Below are 20,865 nucleotides of genomic sequence, written 5' to 3' on the forward strand. Positions count from 1 at the left end.
TCCCTCGTGTTTAATCGAAATGCGAGATTTATCCCCTCTATTTCTAGAAATATCAGATATATCTCTTCAGTTTAATATAAATGACATATAACTCCTCTAAAAAAATATTATATTACAAATATCACCATTTTCGTTTATTTTTTTACAAAAAAATAATTTGAACTCCTCAAAATACCCTTAATATAATAAATATTTATTTACTATTTTATTAAAAAAAATCAAAGTCTCTCTTTATAAAAAAAAATCTTAACTTTTTATAAAGAAATTTTTTAATTTAATTTTTTTGTATATAGAATAGAAGATTAAAAATTATTTCATTAAGGGTATTTAGGGGATTTCAAATTATTTTTTTGTAAAAAATAAACGAAAAATGGTGATATTTGTAATATAACATTTTTGTAGAGGATGTATATGTCATTTATATTAAACTGGAGGGATATGTCTGATATTTCTAAAAATGGAGGGGATAAATCTCGAATTTCGATTAAACACAAGGAATACTATTAATATTTTCTCATATATATATAAACAAACATCAATTACTTGATTAATTACAATTTTAAAAGTTAAATAAAATCAATGGCAACAATCAAGAAGATTTCGCATGACCAAAATTTGTTTGAACAATCAATGATTAAAGAGATTTCACACCACCACAACAAATAGCAAAAAAGTAAAAATTAAGGCTAAAAATTTGCTTACACAAATAATAGCAATAATAAAGGAAATTTCACACCAAAAAAAAAAACACCAACCATAAGCTTTACCCACACAATACCAATATTTCATACAAAAGTACCCCAAAAAAAAACACCACATCAAAGATTGCACAATCAAGATTCACCAAACATAAGCTTACATACCAAGATTTCATACAACCAAAAAACCAAAGTACCAAAAAAAAAAAAGCAAACACATCAAAGATTTAAACAATCAAGATTTCATACACCAAAACACGGATTAAAAAAAACAAAAAATTGACTACGTAAACCACCTAAACTATAGGAATTGTAAATTAGCTAACCTTTGGTAAATAATTTATAAATAGCCAACTTGCATACGTGGCAACCAATTAACTACCTAAAATATATGTTTGGTTGTGTTAAATAAGGCTTTTATTAATTTGTTAATAAGTTTACTTGGCTATTTACAAGAAATTAACCAAAGGTGGACTGAATATCAATCCACTATATCCGTGTGGCTATATAACTTAATAACCCTAAAAAAAAAACATACCGAAAACTACATAATGTAAACCATACACAATCAAAACCACGACAACTACCAAAAAAAACGTTAAAGATTAAGTTACATAAGCAACACACAATCACGATTCCACACCACAAAACAAGTGGAAAAAAATAATACACCAAAAATTATCTTACACAAACAATGAATAATCAAGTAAATTTCACTATTAAACCAAAAAGCTAAAATAATAATAATAATAATAATAATAGCAACAATCAAGAATATTTCACACACCAGTATAAGTAGCCAAAAGAAAAAAAAAAAAACTAGCACACAAGATTTACACAACTAAAAATATAAACAATCCATAAGAATCCACAAGCTACCAGCACAAGCAGTCCATGAACACTTCACACAAAGACACAAAAACGAACACGATAACAAAAAACTTAACAATCAGAAGGCACAAGATAAGATAAGAAGATTTCAACAGTACACAACATGATTACACAAAAATAGAACGCACACAAACAACACATACAATGAGATGACAAACACAAAACAAAACCGAGAGAGAGATCTTGAATTTGAGGCTGTTGTCGAAGCAAAGAGACAAGCTTTCCATCATCTGCAATTATGGCTGCACTCATAATTGAGCTGCCTACATACCCTCTCTCTCTCTCTCTCTTCTTTTTTAGAGAGAGAGAGAGAGAGGGATCAAGCCATTGTAGTTCATATATCGACATGACACAAAAAGTAAAAAAATGTTAGAAATCAAATGCCAAAACAATATACAGTGTCAACAATACATCGAAGCATAATCTTAAGATCCTCAACTCCAATCTCAGAAATTAGATTCTTCGGTAGAAATTATATTTGGGGTATATAACAATACATATACTTCCAGCAGAAAAAGATATATACATATAGAGTGTTATTTTGAAAATCAAAGAGGTTGATTATGCTCCCTCAACAGTTTGACTAACCAAAAAAAAAAAAAGGTTTTAAGTTTTGGGCCGGCCGGCACTTAAAAATAAAAATAGAAAAAATTTAAAGCCAGTCAAACAAATAAATGGGAGCTTAACCAATCATTTTTTTTTAATATATAAAATAAGATCGCCGGAAAGAATATGCAAGTTATTTTCCCTTTTGTAATCAATTTAGGAATTTCATAAAGGAAGTCAAAGTTGAGAATCCTAAGATTATGCATTGAGTATTAATGTAGAGTCGTTAGTGGAAGATAGCAAGCACTATACCTAATTTAGTGGTCGTTTCCGGTGGGTTAGCACATTAGAGCAGATGTCATAATCCACGCCCGCTGAAGAGCATCGATCTGTGGCCTCCCACGGGGCTTCCCAACCAGAACGTTGCTGGGTTTAGACCAGATCCGAAGTCCTCTCCAAAGACTGAAACAACAATCAAATGAGATGAGATCAGACCCTAGTCTCGTATTACCTCTCAATAATATATTGTATATGTCAAATCAAGTACCTGTTTTCTTGCAACTGAGCGGCCCTGGTGTCAGAATGAGATCTTCCAGAAAGTTCCTGATTAGTGCAGGCCTTCATTAATGCAGAGCAGAGCAACATTAATCATCAATGCTTGGTTTCAAGTGTAGAAGCAGAGAAAATAGACGGCGTAAAGTCTTTTACCAATGAAAACAAATATTATTGAGCTAGCAAAAATCACAGATCAAAGTTAAAAACTATCTTCTCTTAATTTCACAGTACACCTTAGTTTAAAGAAAACAAGCAAACAATAGATACTAGAACTTGGTAACATATTGTTTTAATCAATGGATTTTCATTTATGTTCATAAGATTGAAACGTTAGAGGGTTGATAGAGGGTTTCTCTGATTTCACGGGCTCACAAGTCAGTTTTCAAGAGACTCGAGATAATAACTAAAAGTTCTTACAAAGTAAGTGCTCAATAGAAAATTGCAAGGGAATTCAACTTTACCTCTGAGTACACTAAATCTCGAACCTTGATGATCCACCGCCTCTCGATCGGCACCAGTAGCAGACCTAAACATAAGAAAAAACACAAGAATGGCTCAAATAGAGGTGACCAAAAACCTTTAACTTTAAACAAGATATTATGGTTTGAGGAAGCTGACCCTTCAAATTAGTATAAAAATAACCTGAAAAGCATTAAACACGAATGCTCATTTATATGGGCGGAGCAGAAAACCGATACATAACATAAAGACTAAGAAGAAAATGAAGAAATCACGACAACATAAATAGAGGAACCTGAACATCATTTATTTAGAAAAAAAAATTAAAAAAGTTATTGGAGACAGACCATTACCTTTTGGGAGAGAAGGAGAGACTCTGTGAAGACCAGAGATCAGGGCAAGGGAATCGATTCTATCGTTGACGAGCAAGGACTTTCGCCTCGAAGGAACTTGAGATCTTTTCAAAGGACCTTGAGTCAGAGTTCAAGTTCAGATGCTAAGGACCACATGTTAGTTATCAAGATTATGCATATACTATTTCTGAAGAGGCATTAGGAAAAGGCAAGCATTGTACCTGATTCGCTGGTGTTGATTCAGCTCACGTTTCTCCTCCCCCGCTTGTGACGAGCACCGATCTATCTGCAATTATGGCTGCACTCATATTTGAGCTGCCTACATACCCTCTCTCTCTCCTCTTTTTTAGAGAGAGAGAGAGAGAGAGGGATCAAGCCCTTGTAGTTCATATATCGATAGGACATGAAAGGTAAGATATGTTAGAAACCAAATGCCAAAACAATATACAATGTCAACAATACATCTACACATAATCTCAAGATTCTCAACTCCAATCTCCAACATTAGATTCTTCGGTAGAAATTATGTTTGGGGAATACAACAATATACACACTTCCAGCATAAAAAAATATACATATAAAGTTTTATTTGAAAATCAAAGACGTTGATTATGCTCCCTCAACAGTTTGACTGAAAGAAAAAAGTTTAAAAATTGGGCCGGCCGGCACTTTAAAAAAAAAAAAAATAGTCAGTCAAACAAATAAAGGAGAGGATAACCAATCATTTTTTTTTTGTATATAAAAAATAAGAATGCCAGAAACAGTATGAAAGTTATCTCCCGTTTGTAATCAATTTAGGAATTTTGTGAAGGAAGTCAAAGTTGAGAATCCCAAGATTATGCATAGAGGCATTAGTGAAAGATACAAAGCAGTGTACCTAATTCTGTGTTCGTGTTCCACGCCAACGACCCCACCGCCTGACGAGCACCGATCCGTGGCGTCCCACCAAAACCATAGTTAGTGAGATTGAGTGCATATCAATCGTGTGTGTCTATTAGCAAATCGAAGAGATCAGTTACAAAGCTTTAATTAAAATATTAAAATGATTCAAGTTTCAAGCAATCACCTCAAACATATTCAAGTATCTAGCGAAAAGCATAGGTAAGAAAGACTCCCAGTCAATGAAGTCGTAGCTCTTTACGACACTGACTATTCCAATATTGGCAATTCCGTATAGACCCCCACAGATCCACGCATTCCTAGATAAATTCCTGCGATGCAAACAGGAAATTAGTTTTTCTAGTACTTCATGCAAAAAGCATAACATAGGGAGTTTTGCATATGAACTCCTACTCTGTAAAGAATTCCTAAGTTAGTTGGAAGAAAGAGTCTCACAAGCCCTGATCCCTCAAATGATGAATAATGCCAGGGTTTCGACACTTAAGACCTGCATTTTTCATCAAACATTATCCAAAAAATTGAATCAAACCATCATCACCACTATAACAATTTAAAATATGCTTATGTAATTATTGCAAACCACTACCTTTTGGGAGAGATGATAGACTCTGAGAAGACCAGATATCAAGGCTAGGGAATCGATTTGATCGTTGACGAATAAGGGCTTTCGCCACTCATAGGGAACTTGAGATCTTCACCTAACATCTGCAATTATGGCTGCACTCATAATTGAATGTCCAAAGCAGCTTCCAATCTGTAACAAAGTTGAATGTCCATTACTGCTTGTTCATACAAAACAAGTAAATTTGAAAAAAAATATAAAATAAAAGTAGCCGGGACATATGTTTCACCAACTCACCGTACACAATGTGTAAGCTACAAGTTAAGGAAAAGCTGGATTGTGGCTGCACTCAGAAACAACATTTGACTGAGTTGCCTACTTACCCTTTCAGGGATCAAGCCACTAGTAGTTCAGAGTAAAAACATTTGGGTGACCTGCAAAAAAAAAAAAAAAAAAAAAAAAGAGACAGTTTAAACAAACCATTTGGATATTCTAACTTCTTTCCTATTTCTAGTGCTACTTGTATCCTATTCCTAAGTACCCCGCAAGATCATGAGACAGTACCTGCAAAAAAAAAAATAATAATAAGACCACATGGTTGCACAAGTTGTGCAACCACTAAAATAACAGTTGTATTAATTTGACAACTGTAAAAAAGGTATAAAATTGTACCTGCACCAACTGATTCACAGTCTAACTAGCTATCAACTATCTAAGATTACCAAGCTCCGTCTCTCCCCAGGGAAGAGAGACGAGCTTAATGCTAGATTCTAATACTACCAAGCTCAATCTCTGCCCCGGGAAGAGAGACGAGCTTACTCCGAGATTCTAATACTACCAAGCTCAATGTCTCCCCCGGGAAGAGAGACGAGCTTAATACGAGATTCTAATACTACCAAGCTCAATCTCTCCCCCGGGAAGAGAGACCAGCTTAATGCGAGATTCTAATACTACCAAGCTCCGTCTCTCCCCCGGGAAGAGAGACGAGCTTACTGCAATATTCTAATACTACCAAGCTCCGTCTCTCCCCCGGGAAGAGAGACGAGCTTATTGAAAGATACAAATATGCACCTGCAAAAAACTAAAGAAAAAGAAAATAGCAGAAGCACAATTTGTACAAACCGTTATTCCGCTTGTATTCTAAGTCTACATATACCGACACTTATCCTACCTAGTCCCTCACACATTCTATTGTTATCATTAGTAGACTAATACTACCAAGCTCAATCTGTCCCGGGAAGAGAGACGAGCTTTTCTGTTAGATGTAAATATGCACGTTGGAACATAAATGAAGTAACATGATGGAAGAGCATGATAGAAGTGATAGCAACTTTACCTTATTTGGAAGCGAGTCAACGCACTGGCGAGAGTAGGGTTGTGAGAACTAGCAGCAACGACCATCTTATCAGCGTCTAGCATCATTAGTGCAGTGCCCGAAGGAGTTGCAGATTCCCAAGCATACTCAGAAGCAGTGTAGTTCTCCCAAAAAGCATACATGATTGTTGGTACATAAAAAATACTCTGCATCAGACTTCATAACAAGTTCAGTAAGCGAAAAAAGTAAAAAAAATAACAAAACAAAACAAAACAAAAAAAAGAGAGACTGCTTGAACTAGTCTCTGCACTGACTTTGGATCTGAAGCCAAGACTTTATCTATGTCAACCCCAACGTTGACTGGGCTATGATAACAGACTCTAGAGCAGTGTGTTTCCCGTCAGGGCCAGCTCCAACGAGACATGTATGACATTGAAAAAGATCGATAAAAATATAACCAGATTGAACATCTCCATAATAATAGGCAGAGAAGGTAAAACAATATACCACAAAAGCAAGAGTGGGCGATAGAAGCAGATCAAGGGAGACTTACAGTCGATTTGGGCGATGTAGGCTTCGTCGGTGAGCTGGGCGACGATCCTCGGGACGACGTCAACACGATCACTGGACATTACCGATTCTGACAGGTTTATTGGGTTATCGACTCACAAAAGCGAATAGGAAAAAAAAATACATCAAAAAAATACCTTCTTCGGAGGAGTCCTATTGCTTCTACTTCTGCTGGATGTGGGACCTGGTTGTCATATCAAGAAGAACAACCAGGACTGTCATATCAAGAAGAGTAACCGCCATATTTGGGGCCGCCTAAGAACAACCATTTCAACGAGTGACCAAAATTTGAGTATGTTTGTTTTTGAAAAATCGAAATTCAAAACTAAAAAAACTGGATAAAAGAGTGGCGATAAGGTTTTCATTACCTTTTGGATTTTGCTTTGAAGTCAACTAGCACAGAGCGAGATAGGGTCGGGTTGTTGACTCGGCGGCCCAGATTTCTGAGATAGGATTCGTCACGGTAACGAGGCAATGTCTCTTGTGTGGGAGCTTCTATGCCATGTAGTCCGTCCTTTGTGTCTGCAAGTAAAGAATGGCTGCACTCGGTGATCGAGCTGCCTACATACCCTCTCTCCTCTTTTTAGGAGAGAGAGAGAGAGAGGGATCAAGCCTTTGTAGTTCATATTTGAGGGGTGGGATAAGAAATAAAAAATTTGTTAGAAATTTCATGTAATATGATAGTTGAACAATAAGTATATGTAACTTCATATGATTCTTACCCAAAAAAAATATAATACATATAGTTTTTATAAGTCTTTTTTTAATTTTTTAAGAAATAGGTATTGATTAACACCCCCCAAAAGTTTGACAGACTCTAAAAAATAGACGCCTAAACACTCGACCGGCCCAACAACCTAAACCCTCTACCCAAAAAAAAAAAAAAAACCTATGACAAAATTTTTTAGAACCAGCCAAAACATCTAGGGAGAGGTTAATCAATAATTTTTTTTATAAATAAAAATAATAATAGAACTTGAAAACACATGAAAGTTGAATCCGTTGAGTAATCCATGAAAATATCGTCGGGAAATAAGCATACCTTCTGATTCGAGACTCCACTCCCTTGACAACTATGTCAGTTTGAGGTTGTGCTCACACAGAGTGAGCGAGGTTGGGTCCTAAGAACCATTTGATCACGATCTGATCCGGAACTTCTTCTTCGCGCAAACTCTTCCTCTTCTTGGATTTTGCAAACTCTCTTCTTCCGATAGAATTCTCTATTTCTCTCTCTCCCTCTCTCTCTCTCTCTCTAGAAACCCTATTATTTTGGCACAGAATTGAAAAGATAAAAAAATCATTGGCAGTGAAGGTTGAAAAGATTTGATCGTATTAGTTGGGTAAATTTAAAATAAAAAACATTGTAACCATTACTTGCATTTGATCTATTTATCAAAAAGTCTGAAAGGAGAGTAATCAGTTGAGTAGTTCTTACCTGTGTTAGTGATGAAAATGACTTCATAAAAAGCTGAAACCTGAGATCCATATGCCTTATCCTCTATAACTGCAAGAAAGAAACAGCAAAAGAAAATGTACTTAGCATCTGAGACCTAGAAAAATTACCTTTGCAATAAGTACACCAAGAAAATGGAAAAATTGGAGATGTTGTTCGTATATAATTCCTGACGTAAGAGTTAGAAGCCAGAAAAGCCAACGTAAGAGTTAGAAGCCAGCCCAAATCTAATACTTTGACATCCTTCATAAATCCGCATAATAATCTTTCTATCCCCTTTGTTTCTACAGGTAATGGTTACATTGATTTTGTGTCTAAACTAACTATATATAGCTTCAAGAAGGCTGTGACATATCTCATTTTTAAAAAGGATCACGTCACTAAATTAATTTATCAGAAAAAAGAACAAACTTTTAAGATGGAAATAAGCATACCTTCTGATTCGAGACTCCATTCCCTTGACAACTATGTCAGTTTGAGGTTGTGCTCACACAGAGTGAGCGAGGTTAGGTCCTAAGAACCATTCGATCACGATCTGATCTGGAACTTCTTCTTCGCCTCAACGACGGACCTGCAAAGAAATAGCAACATGAAGCTCGCCATCAAAGGTTGCTGAATATGAAACAAGAAAACAGATAGTGACGAGAAAATTGTAAATAACCCACAAAAAACTTCAAGAAATTATCATTATAAGCCTAAACGGTTCTAGTTTCTAAGAGCACAATACGCAATTTCAGATCTAATTAAAAGTCTTAATCCAATAATTCAACATCTTGAAACGAACGAGTGAGTCGCGGCACTGAGTAATTATCCCAATTACACGAAACTAACATATATTTAACATATAAAAAAAAAGGATGTACCGAGATTGGGCGAGAAAGCCTCTGGTCGACCACAGTCTCGGCAAAATCCTCAACGTTCATGGCTTTTCACTCCATATACCTCGTCAAAACAAGAGAATTAACTAAAGCTATGAGAAAGTGATCAAATAAGAAAAGGAATAAGCACTATAATCATGAATTCAATTTAAGGTCATCATTATTTTTTTGTTCTTCCAAACACTGGTTCCATGTTGTCCTGGCAGCTTTTAAATACACAATGGAATGGGAATCCGATTCCACAAAAAGAAACTGTATACCTAAGAACGGACATTTCAACGAGTAACCAAAATTTGGAGAAATTTAAAAAAAAAAATCGGAATTGAAGACTAAAAACTGGATAAAAGAGTGGCGATTAGGGTTTCGTTACCTTTCTGGATTGCTTTGAAGTCGACTTGTTGAGAGCGAGAGCGACTAGCACAGAGTGAGAGAGGCTCGGCTTGTTGAGTCGGCGACTCGATCGGACCGAGACCGCTCATGGCGGCCGACCTTTTCTCCGTCGTCGGAGCTCTCTTCCTCTTCTTGGATTTTGCAGACTCTCTTCTTCCAAGAGAATTCTCCAATTCTCTCTCTCTCTCTATTTCTTTCTCTCCCTCGCTCTCTGTCTCTCTCTAGAAACCCAATTATTTTTCTCTCTGTGGAAGCCTATGTATAGTCTCCGATGAAAATCTTTGCCAACGGTACTCTTCCCTGATTTGGTTTCCATTTTCCGATCTCTCTCTCTCTCTTACTTTCCTTTTTCTTGATTTCCCGCTCTTTAGTGTTTCATTTTGGCGCTTAAAGACTCTTCTTCATAAGAAGTGGACTGGACTGGACTAATGGCCCATTAGCATGATTGGATTATTACTATTCTAACACTTACATGCTAGTTATGGATTAAAATCAAATAAGTCCAAAATAATCCAAATCCATGACCATCTAGTATCCAAATCCATGACCATCTAGTATTTTTAACTACATTTTCAATTTAATGTTGATTTTATAACATATCGAAACTCTTGTTTTTCATATTTTTTTGCACAACCATACCCTTCTCTAGCGCAACAACATCTGATGACGATGAATTTCGGCTTCGTAAGCAACGATCTCCCACTATGACGAACATTGACTTTGCAACGATTTTCGTGTTCATAAAATCTCCGATGACGACGAACTCTGTCTCCGCAACGATCTTTAACTTTACGACGATCTTCGACGATGAAAACGAGCGAAATCTCGCAAAGCATAAACACCATAGATTTTGCTAGTATATATGGTTTTGCTGGTTGTATAATATATACTGCATTTGATCTTATAACAGCTGAGGTAGGAATGACTCAACTCGCCATGCCACTTACAATGGGTTTGGGCCGAAAATAACTAAACTCGTTCTTTTCTTTTGGATAAGTCAAAAAATAGCTTAACTTGTCGCGAAGTGTCCTGAAATGCGTGCGTCGTATATTGAAAATATTTCTATTGGCAAGGGTCTATATTCTTTGTGAGCCCAAAATGTTCTTCGAGGTAAATAATTTTTCACCAATGAATTTTGTTTGTTTGTTGCATTCGAGCTATTTGCATAGATTTTCAGAGCATCAAATACTTTTCCCAAACTTAGATTACTTTTGTGGTGGACAAAGGAAACCGATTTAGTTGAGATAACTCAAGAGTGCTTAAAGATACGTTGAGGTTTTTCATTTCCATTGCTTATCATTCCATACCATTATTAATGACGGCCACTCTAGTTTGCTATAGATTTCCATTGAATCTGACTACATAGCCAAAGAAATGTCAAAAAATCACTTTGCAATACATCTCACAAAAATTCAATAAAGACTACCAAAATGTAAATGTTACTGTTTTATCATATAATGTCAAAAATGGAGGAAGAGCTGGTCTAGTAACTCAAAATATAATACATTTTGCATCACCCACTAAGTTTTAAGTCTGCTATTAATATTTTAAATAATGTCCATACATGTCTCTTTAAGAAGATAGAAAAATAAAGGACACATGAACATTGCTTGAGCTCTGGAGTCTATTTTTTGTAGTGTATTTAAATTTAAAGATACATGACACTTACAAGAATACTAAAAAAAAAGGAATATAGTCAACTTACTGTTTTCATGTGTAGAAAACAAAAGATGATCAACTGAGTTTGGCACTTATAAGACCTTGAAGAGAACCAACCAAGCCAAGCACCGTAATAAGGAAGCAAAAGCAGCTAAAAGCCCTTAGAACCATCCATTTGGAGGACCAACGCTGAATCTTCTTCTGTACAAAGTACATCTCCACCGGAAAATATATGGCTAGTGGCCAGAAATTCAGAGCCCCCAAGACTCCGAGCACCGAGTTAAAGTAAGGGAATAACATCGCTATTCCCGTGGTTGACGCCACGTAAGCGGTTCTGAAACAAAGCCTGAGAGGATTCAGCCGAAACGCCGGCAAAAACGGAAGCTTTATTCTGTGGAAATTGTTGACCAACGCGTTGTCCGGGTATTTCCTAACGAACCACCTTTCGACCACCGCGAACACGGGTTGACTGTAGATCTGCGAAAGAAAAAAAAAGTTAAGACTTTGATCACTCTTTGTGCAAGTGTTGAGAAAGAGTGTTGTGTTGTGTACTTGATATCCTCCGACCAAATGAAGGACAATGCAAGCGTTGGCAAAGTCGATGAGCCAAAAGGGCTCGTAGAAGCCGAAACCGGTCAAGAGATTCCCGGGAGTGTTGTTCCCAAAAGCCGCGTATCCGAAGCATCCACAACAAAGGTAGAAGAATGTGGTCACTATAATCGCCGTCATCGAAGCCTTCTTCATTGTCTTGTTCTCCGCCGGAGGAGATTTCAAAGTGTCCTTATTCATACAAAATAAAAAATAAAAGACAACTTTTTTTTAGCTTATATATGTCTTATAATGCACATGTGAGCTTGTGAATGGAATAAATGAAAACCTGAATCTCAAGAAGAATGATGGAATATGGATATGCAAAAGCAATATCTCCGAGCGCCTGAAACGCCAACCACATTTTGTCGGCCACGCTCGAGGCCGGGACACCCGTTATGCTTCCGTGAATCGTTCCGTTCTCTACCCAAAAAAAAAAATGAAAAACAAGATTACTAATAGAATCATATATAGCAAAGAAAAACATGTATAGAGAAACTTCAAAGGGTTGGTCTAGTGATATATGGACGATTTTCTTGGAAAATGAATAGATAGTCTCTCGGTCGATAATAATGTTAGTGACTCGTGAATTTTTAAAGTCAGGTCTAACCCGAACACCGTGATTATAAAAATAATTATAATAGAAAAATATGTTGAAGGATAATATATTATACCGACGACTTTAGCGAATCCGAGGCCGAATCCTATGAAAGCGTAAGTGAAGGACATGATTGCGGCGATGACAGAGAGCCAGACCATGTTGTGAAAATCGGGGATCTGCGAGACCAGAATCTGTACGGCTCCGAAGATGAGCATGTACAACGTGTCTCCGTACGAACACGGAGCGTCATGTCCTTTCTCATGGTAACAGTTTGACCTCTGAATCGCTCTGTGTATGTCATAAAACACATCAAGTCCATGTCATTCATCCCACAATTTATAACTACATTCATGCTCATCATGATATGCTTATGTGTGAGTGTAAGTGAGTGAGTAGTCAAAGTCAAAGTCAAAGTCAAAGCAAACCTCATGCTAGTTGCGGTGGTAATGACATAGGCAATACCAGTCCCATACAAGCTCAAATACTGAATAAACCCACAAACCCATGTTCGCCCATTTCCTGAACACACACGTCACACATTCTAAGTCTAACTATATATTAAACCACACTTTTTTTTTTCTTTTTTTCCTGAAAATGATTAGTATGTTGTTTTTTTTTTTTGTTCGAAGGCAGTTTTGTTGCAGTGGGGATTGAACCCACGACCTCCACACAGGAGGTGGTGTAGAATTACCACTAAGCTATCCTAGGTACCACTATGTTAGAAAAGGTGCAAGTTTTTTGACTGGTTAACCGGTTAACCAAAAAAAATTAGCTTTTAAATATTGAAAAATGAATTTTATATGTTTTCTTTTTATTAAATTAAAAAAATAAATATTAATATTTATAATAATGATAGTAATAATCTGGACGGAGTACCTAGGTAGATCCGAACGGCTTCGATGTAGGAGCGGTTTCGTTTTCCGGTGACGGGATCGCGGTAACAGTCGGAGAGAAGGTGAGACGATATGTAAGTAATTACGGCGAATGCCATTATAGACAGAGGACCTCCGATCCATCCCAGCTCCGACGTACTCCACGCCAGAGATAATACTCCGGCGCCGATCACCGCCGTTATTATGTGAGCCACGCAACTCCACAACGTCCCTATATATATTATATATGTTTATACTCGTTTCATATTATTACTAGCTACGTTTACTCTATATAATATAGATATATATATATATATATATATATATATATATATTATTACCAGTTCTAAGAGGTTGACCATCGTCTTCCTTATCCACCTCTAAACACTTCTCTACTGCCATAGCGGATATTCTTTGTGTTTTCACTCAGCTCTACAAAGATATGTATATTATATATACACGCATATACATATACTAGGTCACGCTGAAAATGAGTCAAAAGTGCGACTTTTTATCATATGTATTCCAAGTCCAACTGACTAGCTGATTTCCCGGTTTTGTGAGGATTTAGCTCTGCATATTATTTTATTTATACAAAGATAATAAGATAAAGATTCTTTATTTTTATTTTATTTTATTTTTGGATCGAAAAGAGAGAGATAAAGGTTCGTGCGATGATATTGATAAGGACTAGGAGTTTTGTAGCCACGTGTTTGTCTCGCGTAAGGCCGAAAGGGGGTTCAATGATATACATATATTATTGTTGTATTCTGATTAAATAAAATGTATTATTATTATTATTATTATTATTATTATTATATATCTGATATATAAATAGTATGTGTTTTGTATGTAGCGACACATGACATATAAAGTTTTTTTTGTCTTCATTTAGGTTTCTCAATAATAGAAAGCCTTAAAAAAATAATAATAATAATAATAGAGGTAATTAGTTATCTAAAACCAAAAAAAAAAAAAAATAATAATAGAGGAAATTAGGTTGTATTTTCATCTCAAGTGGTGAATATATGATATTATCGACCACCAAAATTCAAATAATATAAATAACATAGAGCTCAAGTCCCATATGACTCATTATGAAGCGTCTATACTTATTATTTATATGAAAAAAGTTTAGCCAAACTACCAAAAGTTTTTCTTCTTCTTCATTATTTTTTAGAGATTCATAAAAAAGGAGCAATGGAAGTATATATATATGGTGCCAATAGAAAAAGTAATATGACATGTCCTTGTCATGTTGGACTTCTTTATCCCAAAATAAAATAGTCGCATTTGAAAATACTACTAGAGTAATTGAAAATACTACTATATATATAAAAATAAAGACCTTGTAGTTGATCAGAAGATGAGTTGGTGGTTAGTCTTTTTCTATTTGGAAAAAAACAACCGAAAGGATGGTAATTTTTGGCTGTTTTCATTTGGAAGTAGGCAAGAGAATAGCAAAAATGGAATAACTTTTTGGGTGTGAAACAAAAAATTGAAAATAATAGCTTGGAAAAACTTTTAGGATATTCTAGCTCCATTATTGAAAAAAAAAATTGATATTTCTCACTTGTTTAAACTTTAACCATCGCAAAGTTGAATCTTTTGAGAAAGCCATGAACATTGTCACCTGAGAATCTCTAACGCATCATAAAAAAAATAGTTTAATTATCTCATCTATATCACTAGTAAGTTGTAATTGTTGTTAACATTTTTTATTTACTTTTTATGCACATTTAATATTTTTATTTATAAATAAAAAAATAGCGGGAGTTGGTGTAATATATGCCCAAATAACCATTGAGCCCTAAGTTGCCACAATACGAAGAGCATTTCAAATAAGAAATTTTATTCTTTACTCTTAGAAACTAACAAAATATCATGATTGAGTTTGCTATCTAGACAATATATAAAACTTGATGTTTGTCCCGTTTTTAGAAGAAAAATAAATATCACTACAGATAATTTGTTAACTTCTCTATCTCTACCTCTCTCGATTCTCACTGATGACGTCTGATGATTTTCAATTCCCCACAGAACACGCGCTAAAGTAATATTAAAAAAATCAGATAGGGGTATTTGCGAAATTGATAGACATGTACGATATCTGATGATTATTTGTATGGTTTGCGATGACCATCACAAATTTAAATGGTATTTTAGTCCGAAAATGAGTCAAAAGTTCAATTTCGGATAGAATGTAAATAACAAGTCTAATTTTGTTATTTTTGTTAATTTTTATGTCTAAAAAATGAAAATTTTCTTTAGTTAAGGATGAGCAACACGATTGTCCTCGATCATAGAAGTCTTGGTCAATGTACCACACATGGCGATTTAACAAAATATCGAATCCGGGCCCGTTCATAATGGATATTAGGATTTGGATAGAAATCGTAAAGGTTAACTTTTAATCTTATCTTTTTAGTAATCAAATTAGCATTTTTTTTTCTTTTAATACTTCAATATTTTTTTTTTATCTTTTACCAATATTCCAAATTTGAAGGATTAAAAAAAATCAGTTATTAGCGGGTCAAAATATTTTGAGCGGGTTGACGAGTAAAAAAACCAATATTTATTAGTTTCATTTAGAAGCTAAGGGAAAACATTTATTATTATTATTATTATTTTCTTATCTTTCAAAAATTTCATAAATGGTTTTTTTATAGAGCCCCAGATAACCCACCAAATTGCTAATCCTCCCATGAATTACTAAGGTTCCTATGAGTCTAAAAAAGATCCTCTGAAAATTATTAAAATTTTGGATAGTCTAGGAATTACAAATTTCTCCTATTCAGTTGAATGTTTCCGTTGCGGTACTTTAGTTTGGTCTAATGGTAATTTTACACCGACTCTTAAACGGGACTCGGTGAGTTTAGTATTCAACGTCAACAAAAGTTGACTGTTTCAGTCCAACACAGTCCCGTTGTTGTAAGCAATTTACTTAGTTGGGCCGGGCTTTGTGCTTTATTGGGCTGTTATGGCCCAATAAATCTCTCTGATAGGTGTTTCAGTCCAACAAAGTGTTTCACTTGGATTGGGCTTTAATTAAACGGCCCAATTCAATCTCTGTAAGCGTGTGTGAGTGCACGTGTGTGTATGCTAATTAAACAAACAAAAGAAAGAGAGAGAGAGAGAGAGTACTTGAGACTGGTGGCTGAGGTGATGGTGTAGGCGATCGCAGAGCCCATGAGGCAGGTTTGGAGAAGAGCACCACTCACGTACTGCCACGTGTCTCCCAAATAGAACCGGACGGCGTGGGTGTAGGAGGGAAACCGGACGTGGCCGGTTTCGGGATCGGGAAACCGGTAGAGATCGCAGACCAGCTCAGAGGAAACGAACGTCACGGCGGCGAAGAGAAGAAGCGAGATCGGACCGGCGATCCAGCCCAGCTGAGCCACGCTCCACGGCAGAGACAAAACTCCGGCTCCGATCACCCCTGTGATTATGTGCGCCGTCGCACTCCACTTCGTCCCTGCCAACCCATTATACACAGACTCAGCTACAGGAGGGGCTAGTTTGAAAAAATAAGTTTCATGAGGGGCTAAAATGGAATTCTTCTTGTTTAAAAAAAAAATGCTGGATAAAAATAAAAATAAAAATAAAATCGATATCCTTGTTTGAAAATGTCGATACTTCGCCGTGGAAAGTTTCAAATGCTGCATAAAAGGGAATGCTTCTTGAATAATAATAATAAAAAAAAAGTTTGCTCCCAAATATATTCGTTATGGTGGTTAGAAATCAAATAAGGCGTATTATGATGATTAGAAACACCAGTTTCTCGAATACCTTATATATGCATTGAACTCAACTAACCTTTTCACCTAAAATTCCAACATTTGATCATGATCGTCAATGACCATGATAGACTGATAGTACTAACTAATTTATAATATATATATATATATATATATATATGTATATATATATATATATACCTCTTCTTTGGACTACATGATCAGATTGAAAGTCGGTTCCGAGAATTAATGGCGACTCTTCTCCGTCGTCTGCTGATTCGCCGCCCATATTTTTCTGACAACCAACTTAATAAACCGTTTCTTGAAATCTTAGTATTTGCGTGTCACAACAAAGTCACACCGTTATATTTATTTCGCACTTCCACACACGTCTTATAAAGCAATGCGTTCTTTAATATTCTATTTAATCAATTGATGATATTTCAATGTCTCACACGCTCACCAAACTTTTGATCTATTTTTCGTAGGTAGATTGGAAAAGTGGATGAGTTATTCTGTTTACGTAAAGCTTCATCAGTTTATTTTATGACTATTAGAAAAAAGCAACTTTGTTATTATATAGTACATAGCATGAAACATATTGCCAATCTCTTATTTTAGCACTTGGTGTCTAATTCAGTAATAAAAGTAGAATTATCATCTTCCTATGACACCTCTTAAGTCCTGGATTTCTTTTTACGAAATCAAACGTTAAAATAAAATAAAAAAATCCATTTTTATTTTATTTTACCATGTTTTTAAAATGAATATGATTCTCAATTATTGAGAACTTGCTGATATGATCAATGCCCCTAAACTATTGATTTATTTTAAAATCTTGGGTTGCGTCTTAATTTTTTTAGTTCCACAAAGTCTCCTATAAAACTAAAAAAAAAATAGTCATTATAAACACCGACTTTAAGAAGGGAAACCATTAAGCACAAACTAATAATAGAGAAGGGAGAGCGGGAATAAACTATGTTAAATAATATCATATAAAAGAAAAGAAGATGAGCCATCGTTGTTAAATTATAATTCATAATAATGCCACTGTTACAACTAGTGACCGCTTCAAATTTCTTTTAAAATTTTAGTCAAAATTTCATTTAATTAAAAAATAACTCATCAAACCGAAACAAATTAAATTAAACTAAACAATTAATTTAATTTATCTTAATGAGCTATTTTTTTTAAATAAAATTAAACTTTTACTTTTTTTTAAAGGGAAAATGAGCTAATTATCCCTTATTTAGTTATATATATATATATAAACTTTCCTAATTTTTTTTAAATAACTATCAAAATTAAACATCGAATTATTTTTAGTATTAAAATAATTTCAAAAGAGCATATATTTTTTTATAAACAACTAAAAAGGAAGTTAGATTAGGCATATAATTTATTTACACCCTCTACGTTAAAATATTCTAATATAATAATTTTAAAAATAACTCAAACTAAGTTAATATGCATGCGACGTTCATACACAAAAAAACATCGTTCGACTCTATCGTCGGAATGATGATCAGCGACTCTTCTACGTCGTGTTGATTCGCCTCTCATAATGTCGTCGCAACAACGACACTAAGAACCGTTTCTTGACATTTTTTGTATTTGTGTGCCATAACAAACAATTTGTTTATTTTGCAATTTGCACTACTAGTCACGTTTAAATTTAACCTTATTTATTATATTAGTGAAATAGCGATTCAACATTCCACCAGACTTATTTCTTCTTATTTTTTTGGTAAACTTGCTCAAACTTGCGGGTTAGTGTTTTCAGTTGACGTGAGTGAGAAGATGATAAAGGAGAAGGACTAGTGTGAGGAAATTCCTATTTAACCCTTTTTGTTGTGAAGAACTCTACTTTCGTTTACTATTCTTCCTTTTTTATTTGACCATATTAACCTTTGGATTGGAGAAGTAACATATACTTATTATTAATTTTTATTTTTTTTTTATTTTTTTTAAAGATTCTAAAGGAGTACGGATACCTCTATTCCTAGCAGAAAAAAAAAGAATAAATTTCACTTTTGCTCCCTGAACTATGACCTCGGTAACAATTTGCCCATATTATTCTGATTTGTGGCAACTGTTTACCTTGAACTCATGTTTTGTATCAGAAGTAATCCTTCCGTTAATTTTTGCAGAGGTCTGTTAGAAACATCGATGACGTGGACAGTATTCAGAGGGCATTAACGTAACTTCGACAAAATCGCTAAATCGACAAAATCCCTAAATCAGTCGACAAAATCCCTAAATCATTCGACAAAAGCCCTAAATCATTCGACAAAAGCCCTAAATCCCAAAAAAAAAAAATCATTCATTTTCACGTTCATGAACTGAGTTGACGATGAAGAAGAAAGCACCTGCGAAGAAATCCCCTACGAAGAAAAGCCCTGCAAAGAAAAGCCCTGCGAAGAAAAGCCTTGCGAAGAAATCTCCAGCGAAGAAACGTGCGTCGTCTTCAAATGAGTCTCCAAAAAAAACTAGCGACAATGAAAACAAACATTCAGTGCCAAACTATGGTGAGCACGAGCTTTAGTATTTATAGGAACATTTAAATAATCTCTTATTCATAAAGTATCTCGGCACTGGGCCCGGGCGTGCTTTAGAGCAACTCCTAAGTGTGACATAGCGTTGAACAACCTATGCGAAAGTTTCAACGGGACATCGGCTATACTAATGGCAAGACAGAGGCCAATACTCTCTATGCTCGAGAGAATCGGGATGTATTTGCTGCAGAGATTCACAAAGCAAAGGTTAGCAGTCGAGAAATGGCATAGTGACATAGGTCCCCGAATTTCCAAGATTGTGGAGAAAAACAAGGTACTGAGTGGCGAGAATATTGCCCAGTGGTGTGGTGGACATTTGTTTCAAGTCCATAACATGTACGAGAGTATGTATACGATCTTATAAATGGAACTTGTTCATGTAGAAGATGGGACAAATCAGGTATGTGCTTGTATGTCAACTGTTTTCAATCTCTGTGAGGCCAATATTGATTTCAGGTGTATTATTATGCAGGGATTCCATGTTCACATGTGATCAGCTGCATTTGGAGTAAATATGAGGACCCTGAGAAGTACGTGGCTGAATGTTACAAAAAGGAAGCGTATATGAGGGCCTACATTCACCAAATTAATCCAATCAATCCGATTGAACAGTGGCCAATGACCGGTAAGACACCACTAGGAATGCCTCCACAGAGAGCTGAGCCAGGAAGGCCCAAAAAACTTAGAAGAGTGGAGCACGATGAGGTTGTACCCCCTGGGGGTACAAAACTGACTAGAAAGTACGTCGTCATCAAGTGCTCAAGTTGTGGAGAGCATGGACATAACACAAAGACATGCTTCCGAAGACAACAATAAAATTTGGTAATAATCTTCTTTTTTCATACAGTCAATGTGGTAATTACAAGTTATAACTGGGCGAGCTTAGCTGCTAAGCTCGCTGGGCGAGCTTAGTTGGGCGAGCTTAGGAGTTGAGCGTGACTTGCAAGTTTTGTTTTAAAACTGTTTCTTTGTTTAAACTTTGTTGTGTAGCGACAACAAAAAAGATCATCGACTCAAACAAGGCAACAGGGTCCGAGCCAAGCTTCACAAGGTCAACCTTCTCAGCAGGGACAATCTTCTCCAGCTGCAAGTGCTCAACCTTCTCAAGAAGGATCAACGAGTCAAATAGGACAACAGGGACCGAGCCAAGCTTCAAGTCAACCTGCAACTCAACCGTCTACTGTCCCTAGCCAACCTTTGCTTCAACCACGGGTAATCCAACTCCTGACTTAAAAAAATACATTATGTTTGACCATATTCTGATTGAGTTGAGTTTTTTTATT

At 35.5% G+C, this 20,865-nt stretch overlaps 2 protein-coding genes and 3 long non-coding RNA genes across 7 annotated transcripts; all 5 read right to left on the minus strand.

Annotated features, from left to right (window-relative positions):
- Nucleotides 1-2,571: 2,571 nt before the first annotated feature.
- On the minus strand, nucleotides 2,572-3,692 carry LOC149398833 (uncharacterized). Its single transcript, XR_016297013.1, has 4 exons — nucleotides 3,503-3,692; nucleotides 3,152-3,216; nucleotides 2,683-2,753; nucleotides 2,572-2,597 (listed from the first exon to the last, which is right to left on the minus strand). It is a non-coding gene; the product is annotated as an uncharacterized LOC149398833 (long non-coding RNA).
- Nucleotides 3,693-3,999: 307 nt separating this feature from the next.
- Nucleotides 4,000-5,067, minus strand: LOC149398834 (uncharacterized). Its single transcript, XR_016297014.1, has 4 exons — nucleotides 4,989-5,067; nucleotides 4,796-4,889; nucleotides 4,569-4,713; nucleotides 4,000-4,493 (listed from the first exon to the last, which is right to left on the minus strand). It is a non-coding gene; the product is annotated as an uncharacterized LOC149398834 (long non-coding RNA).
- Nucleotides 5,068-5,087: 20 nt separating this feature from the next.
- LOC149398835 (uncharacterized) lies at nucleotides 5,088-6,911 on the minus strand. Its single transcript, XM_089614677.1, has 4 exons — nucleotides 6,787-6,911; nucleotides 6,301-6,495; nucleotides 5,348-5,398; nucleotides 5,088-5,156 (listed from the first exon to the last, which is right to left on the minus strand). Exons 1-3 carry the CDS (start codon nucleotides 6,909-6,911, stop codon nucleotides 5,359-5,361), a joined length of 360 nt encoding a protein of 119 aa, XP_089470803.1. The 3' UTR covers nucleotides 5,088-5,156; nucleotides 5,348-5,358.
- Nucleotides 6,912-7,733: 822 nt separating this feature from the next.
- On the minus strand, nucleotides 7,734-9,941 carry LOC149398836 (uncharacterized). Its single transcript, XR_016297015.1, has 4 exons — nucleotides 9,551-9,941; nucleotides 8,737-8,873; nucleotides 8,285-8,353; nucleotides 7,734-8,110 (listed from the first exon to the last, which is right to left on the minus strand). It is a non-coding gene; the product is annotated as an uncharacterized LOC149398836 (long non-coding RNA).
- Nucleotides 9,942-10,981: 1,040 nt separating this feature from the next.
- AAP7 (amino acid permease 7) lies at nucleotides 10,982-17,349 on the minus strand. 3 transcript variants are annotated; one of them, XM_089615105.1, is made up of 8 exons: nucleotides 17,229-17,345; nucleotides 16,573-16,765; nucleotides 13,295-13,338; nucleotides 12,844-12,937; nucleotides 12,492-12,706; nucleotides 12,107-12,240; nucleotides 11,782-12,009; nucleotides 10,982-11,706 (listed from the first exon to the last, which is right to left on the minus strand). In XM_089615105.1, exons 1-8 carry the CDS (start codon nucleotides 17,314-17,316, stop codon nucleotides 11,305-11,307), a joined length of 1,398 nt encoding a protein of 465 aa, XP_089471231.1. In that variant the 5' UTR covers nucleotides 17,317-17,345; the 3' UTR covers nucleotides 10,982-11,304. The 3 variants fall into 3 exon arrangements, with proteins under 3 accessions (XP_089471231.1, XP_089471228.1, XP_089471229.1); XM_089615102.1 differs by lacking the exons at nucleotides 16,573-16,765; nucleotides 17,229-17,345 and adding an exon at nucleotides 13,632-13,911 and having other exon boundaries at nucleotides 13,295-13,522; XM_089615103.1 differs by lacking the exons at nucleotides 12,844-12,937; nucleotides 13,295-13,338 and having other exon boundaries at nucleotides 16,435-16,765; nucleotides 17,229-17,349.
- Between the last annotated feature and the right edge of the window lie 3,516 nt (nucleotides 17,350-20,865).

Source organism: Urtica dioica, chromosome 5 (assembly GCF_054948205.1).
Source record: "Urtica dioica subsp. dioica isolate 48M chromosome 5, U.dioica_male_clone48M_v1_H2, whole genome shotgun sequence".
NCBI classification, from domain to species: Eukaryota; Viridiplantae; Streptophyta; class Magnoliopsida; order Rosales; family Urticaceae; genus Urtica; species Urtica dioica.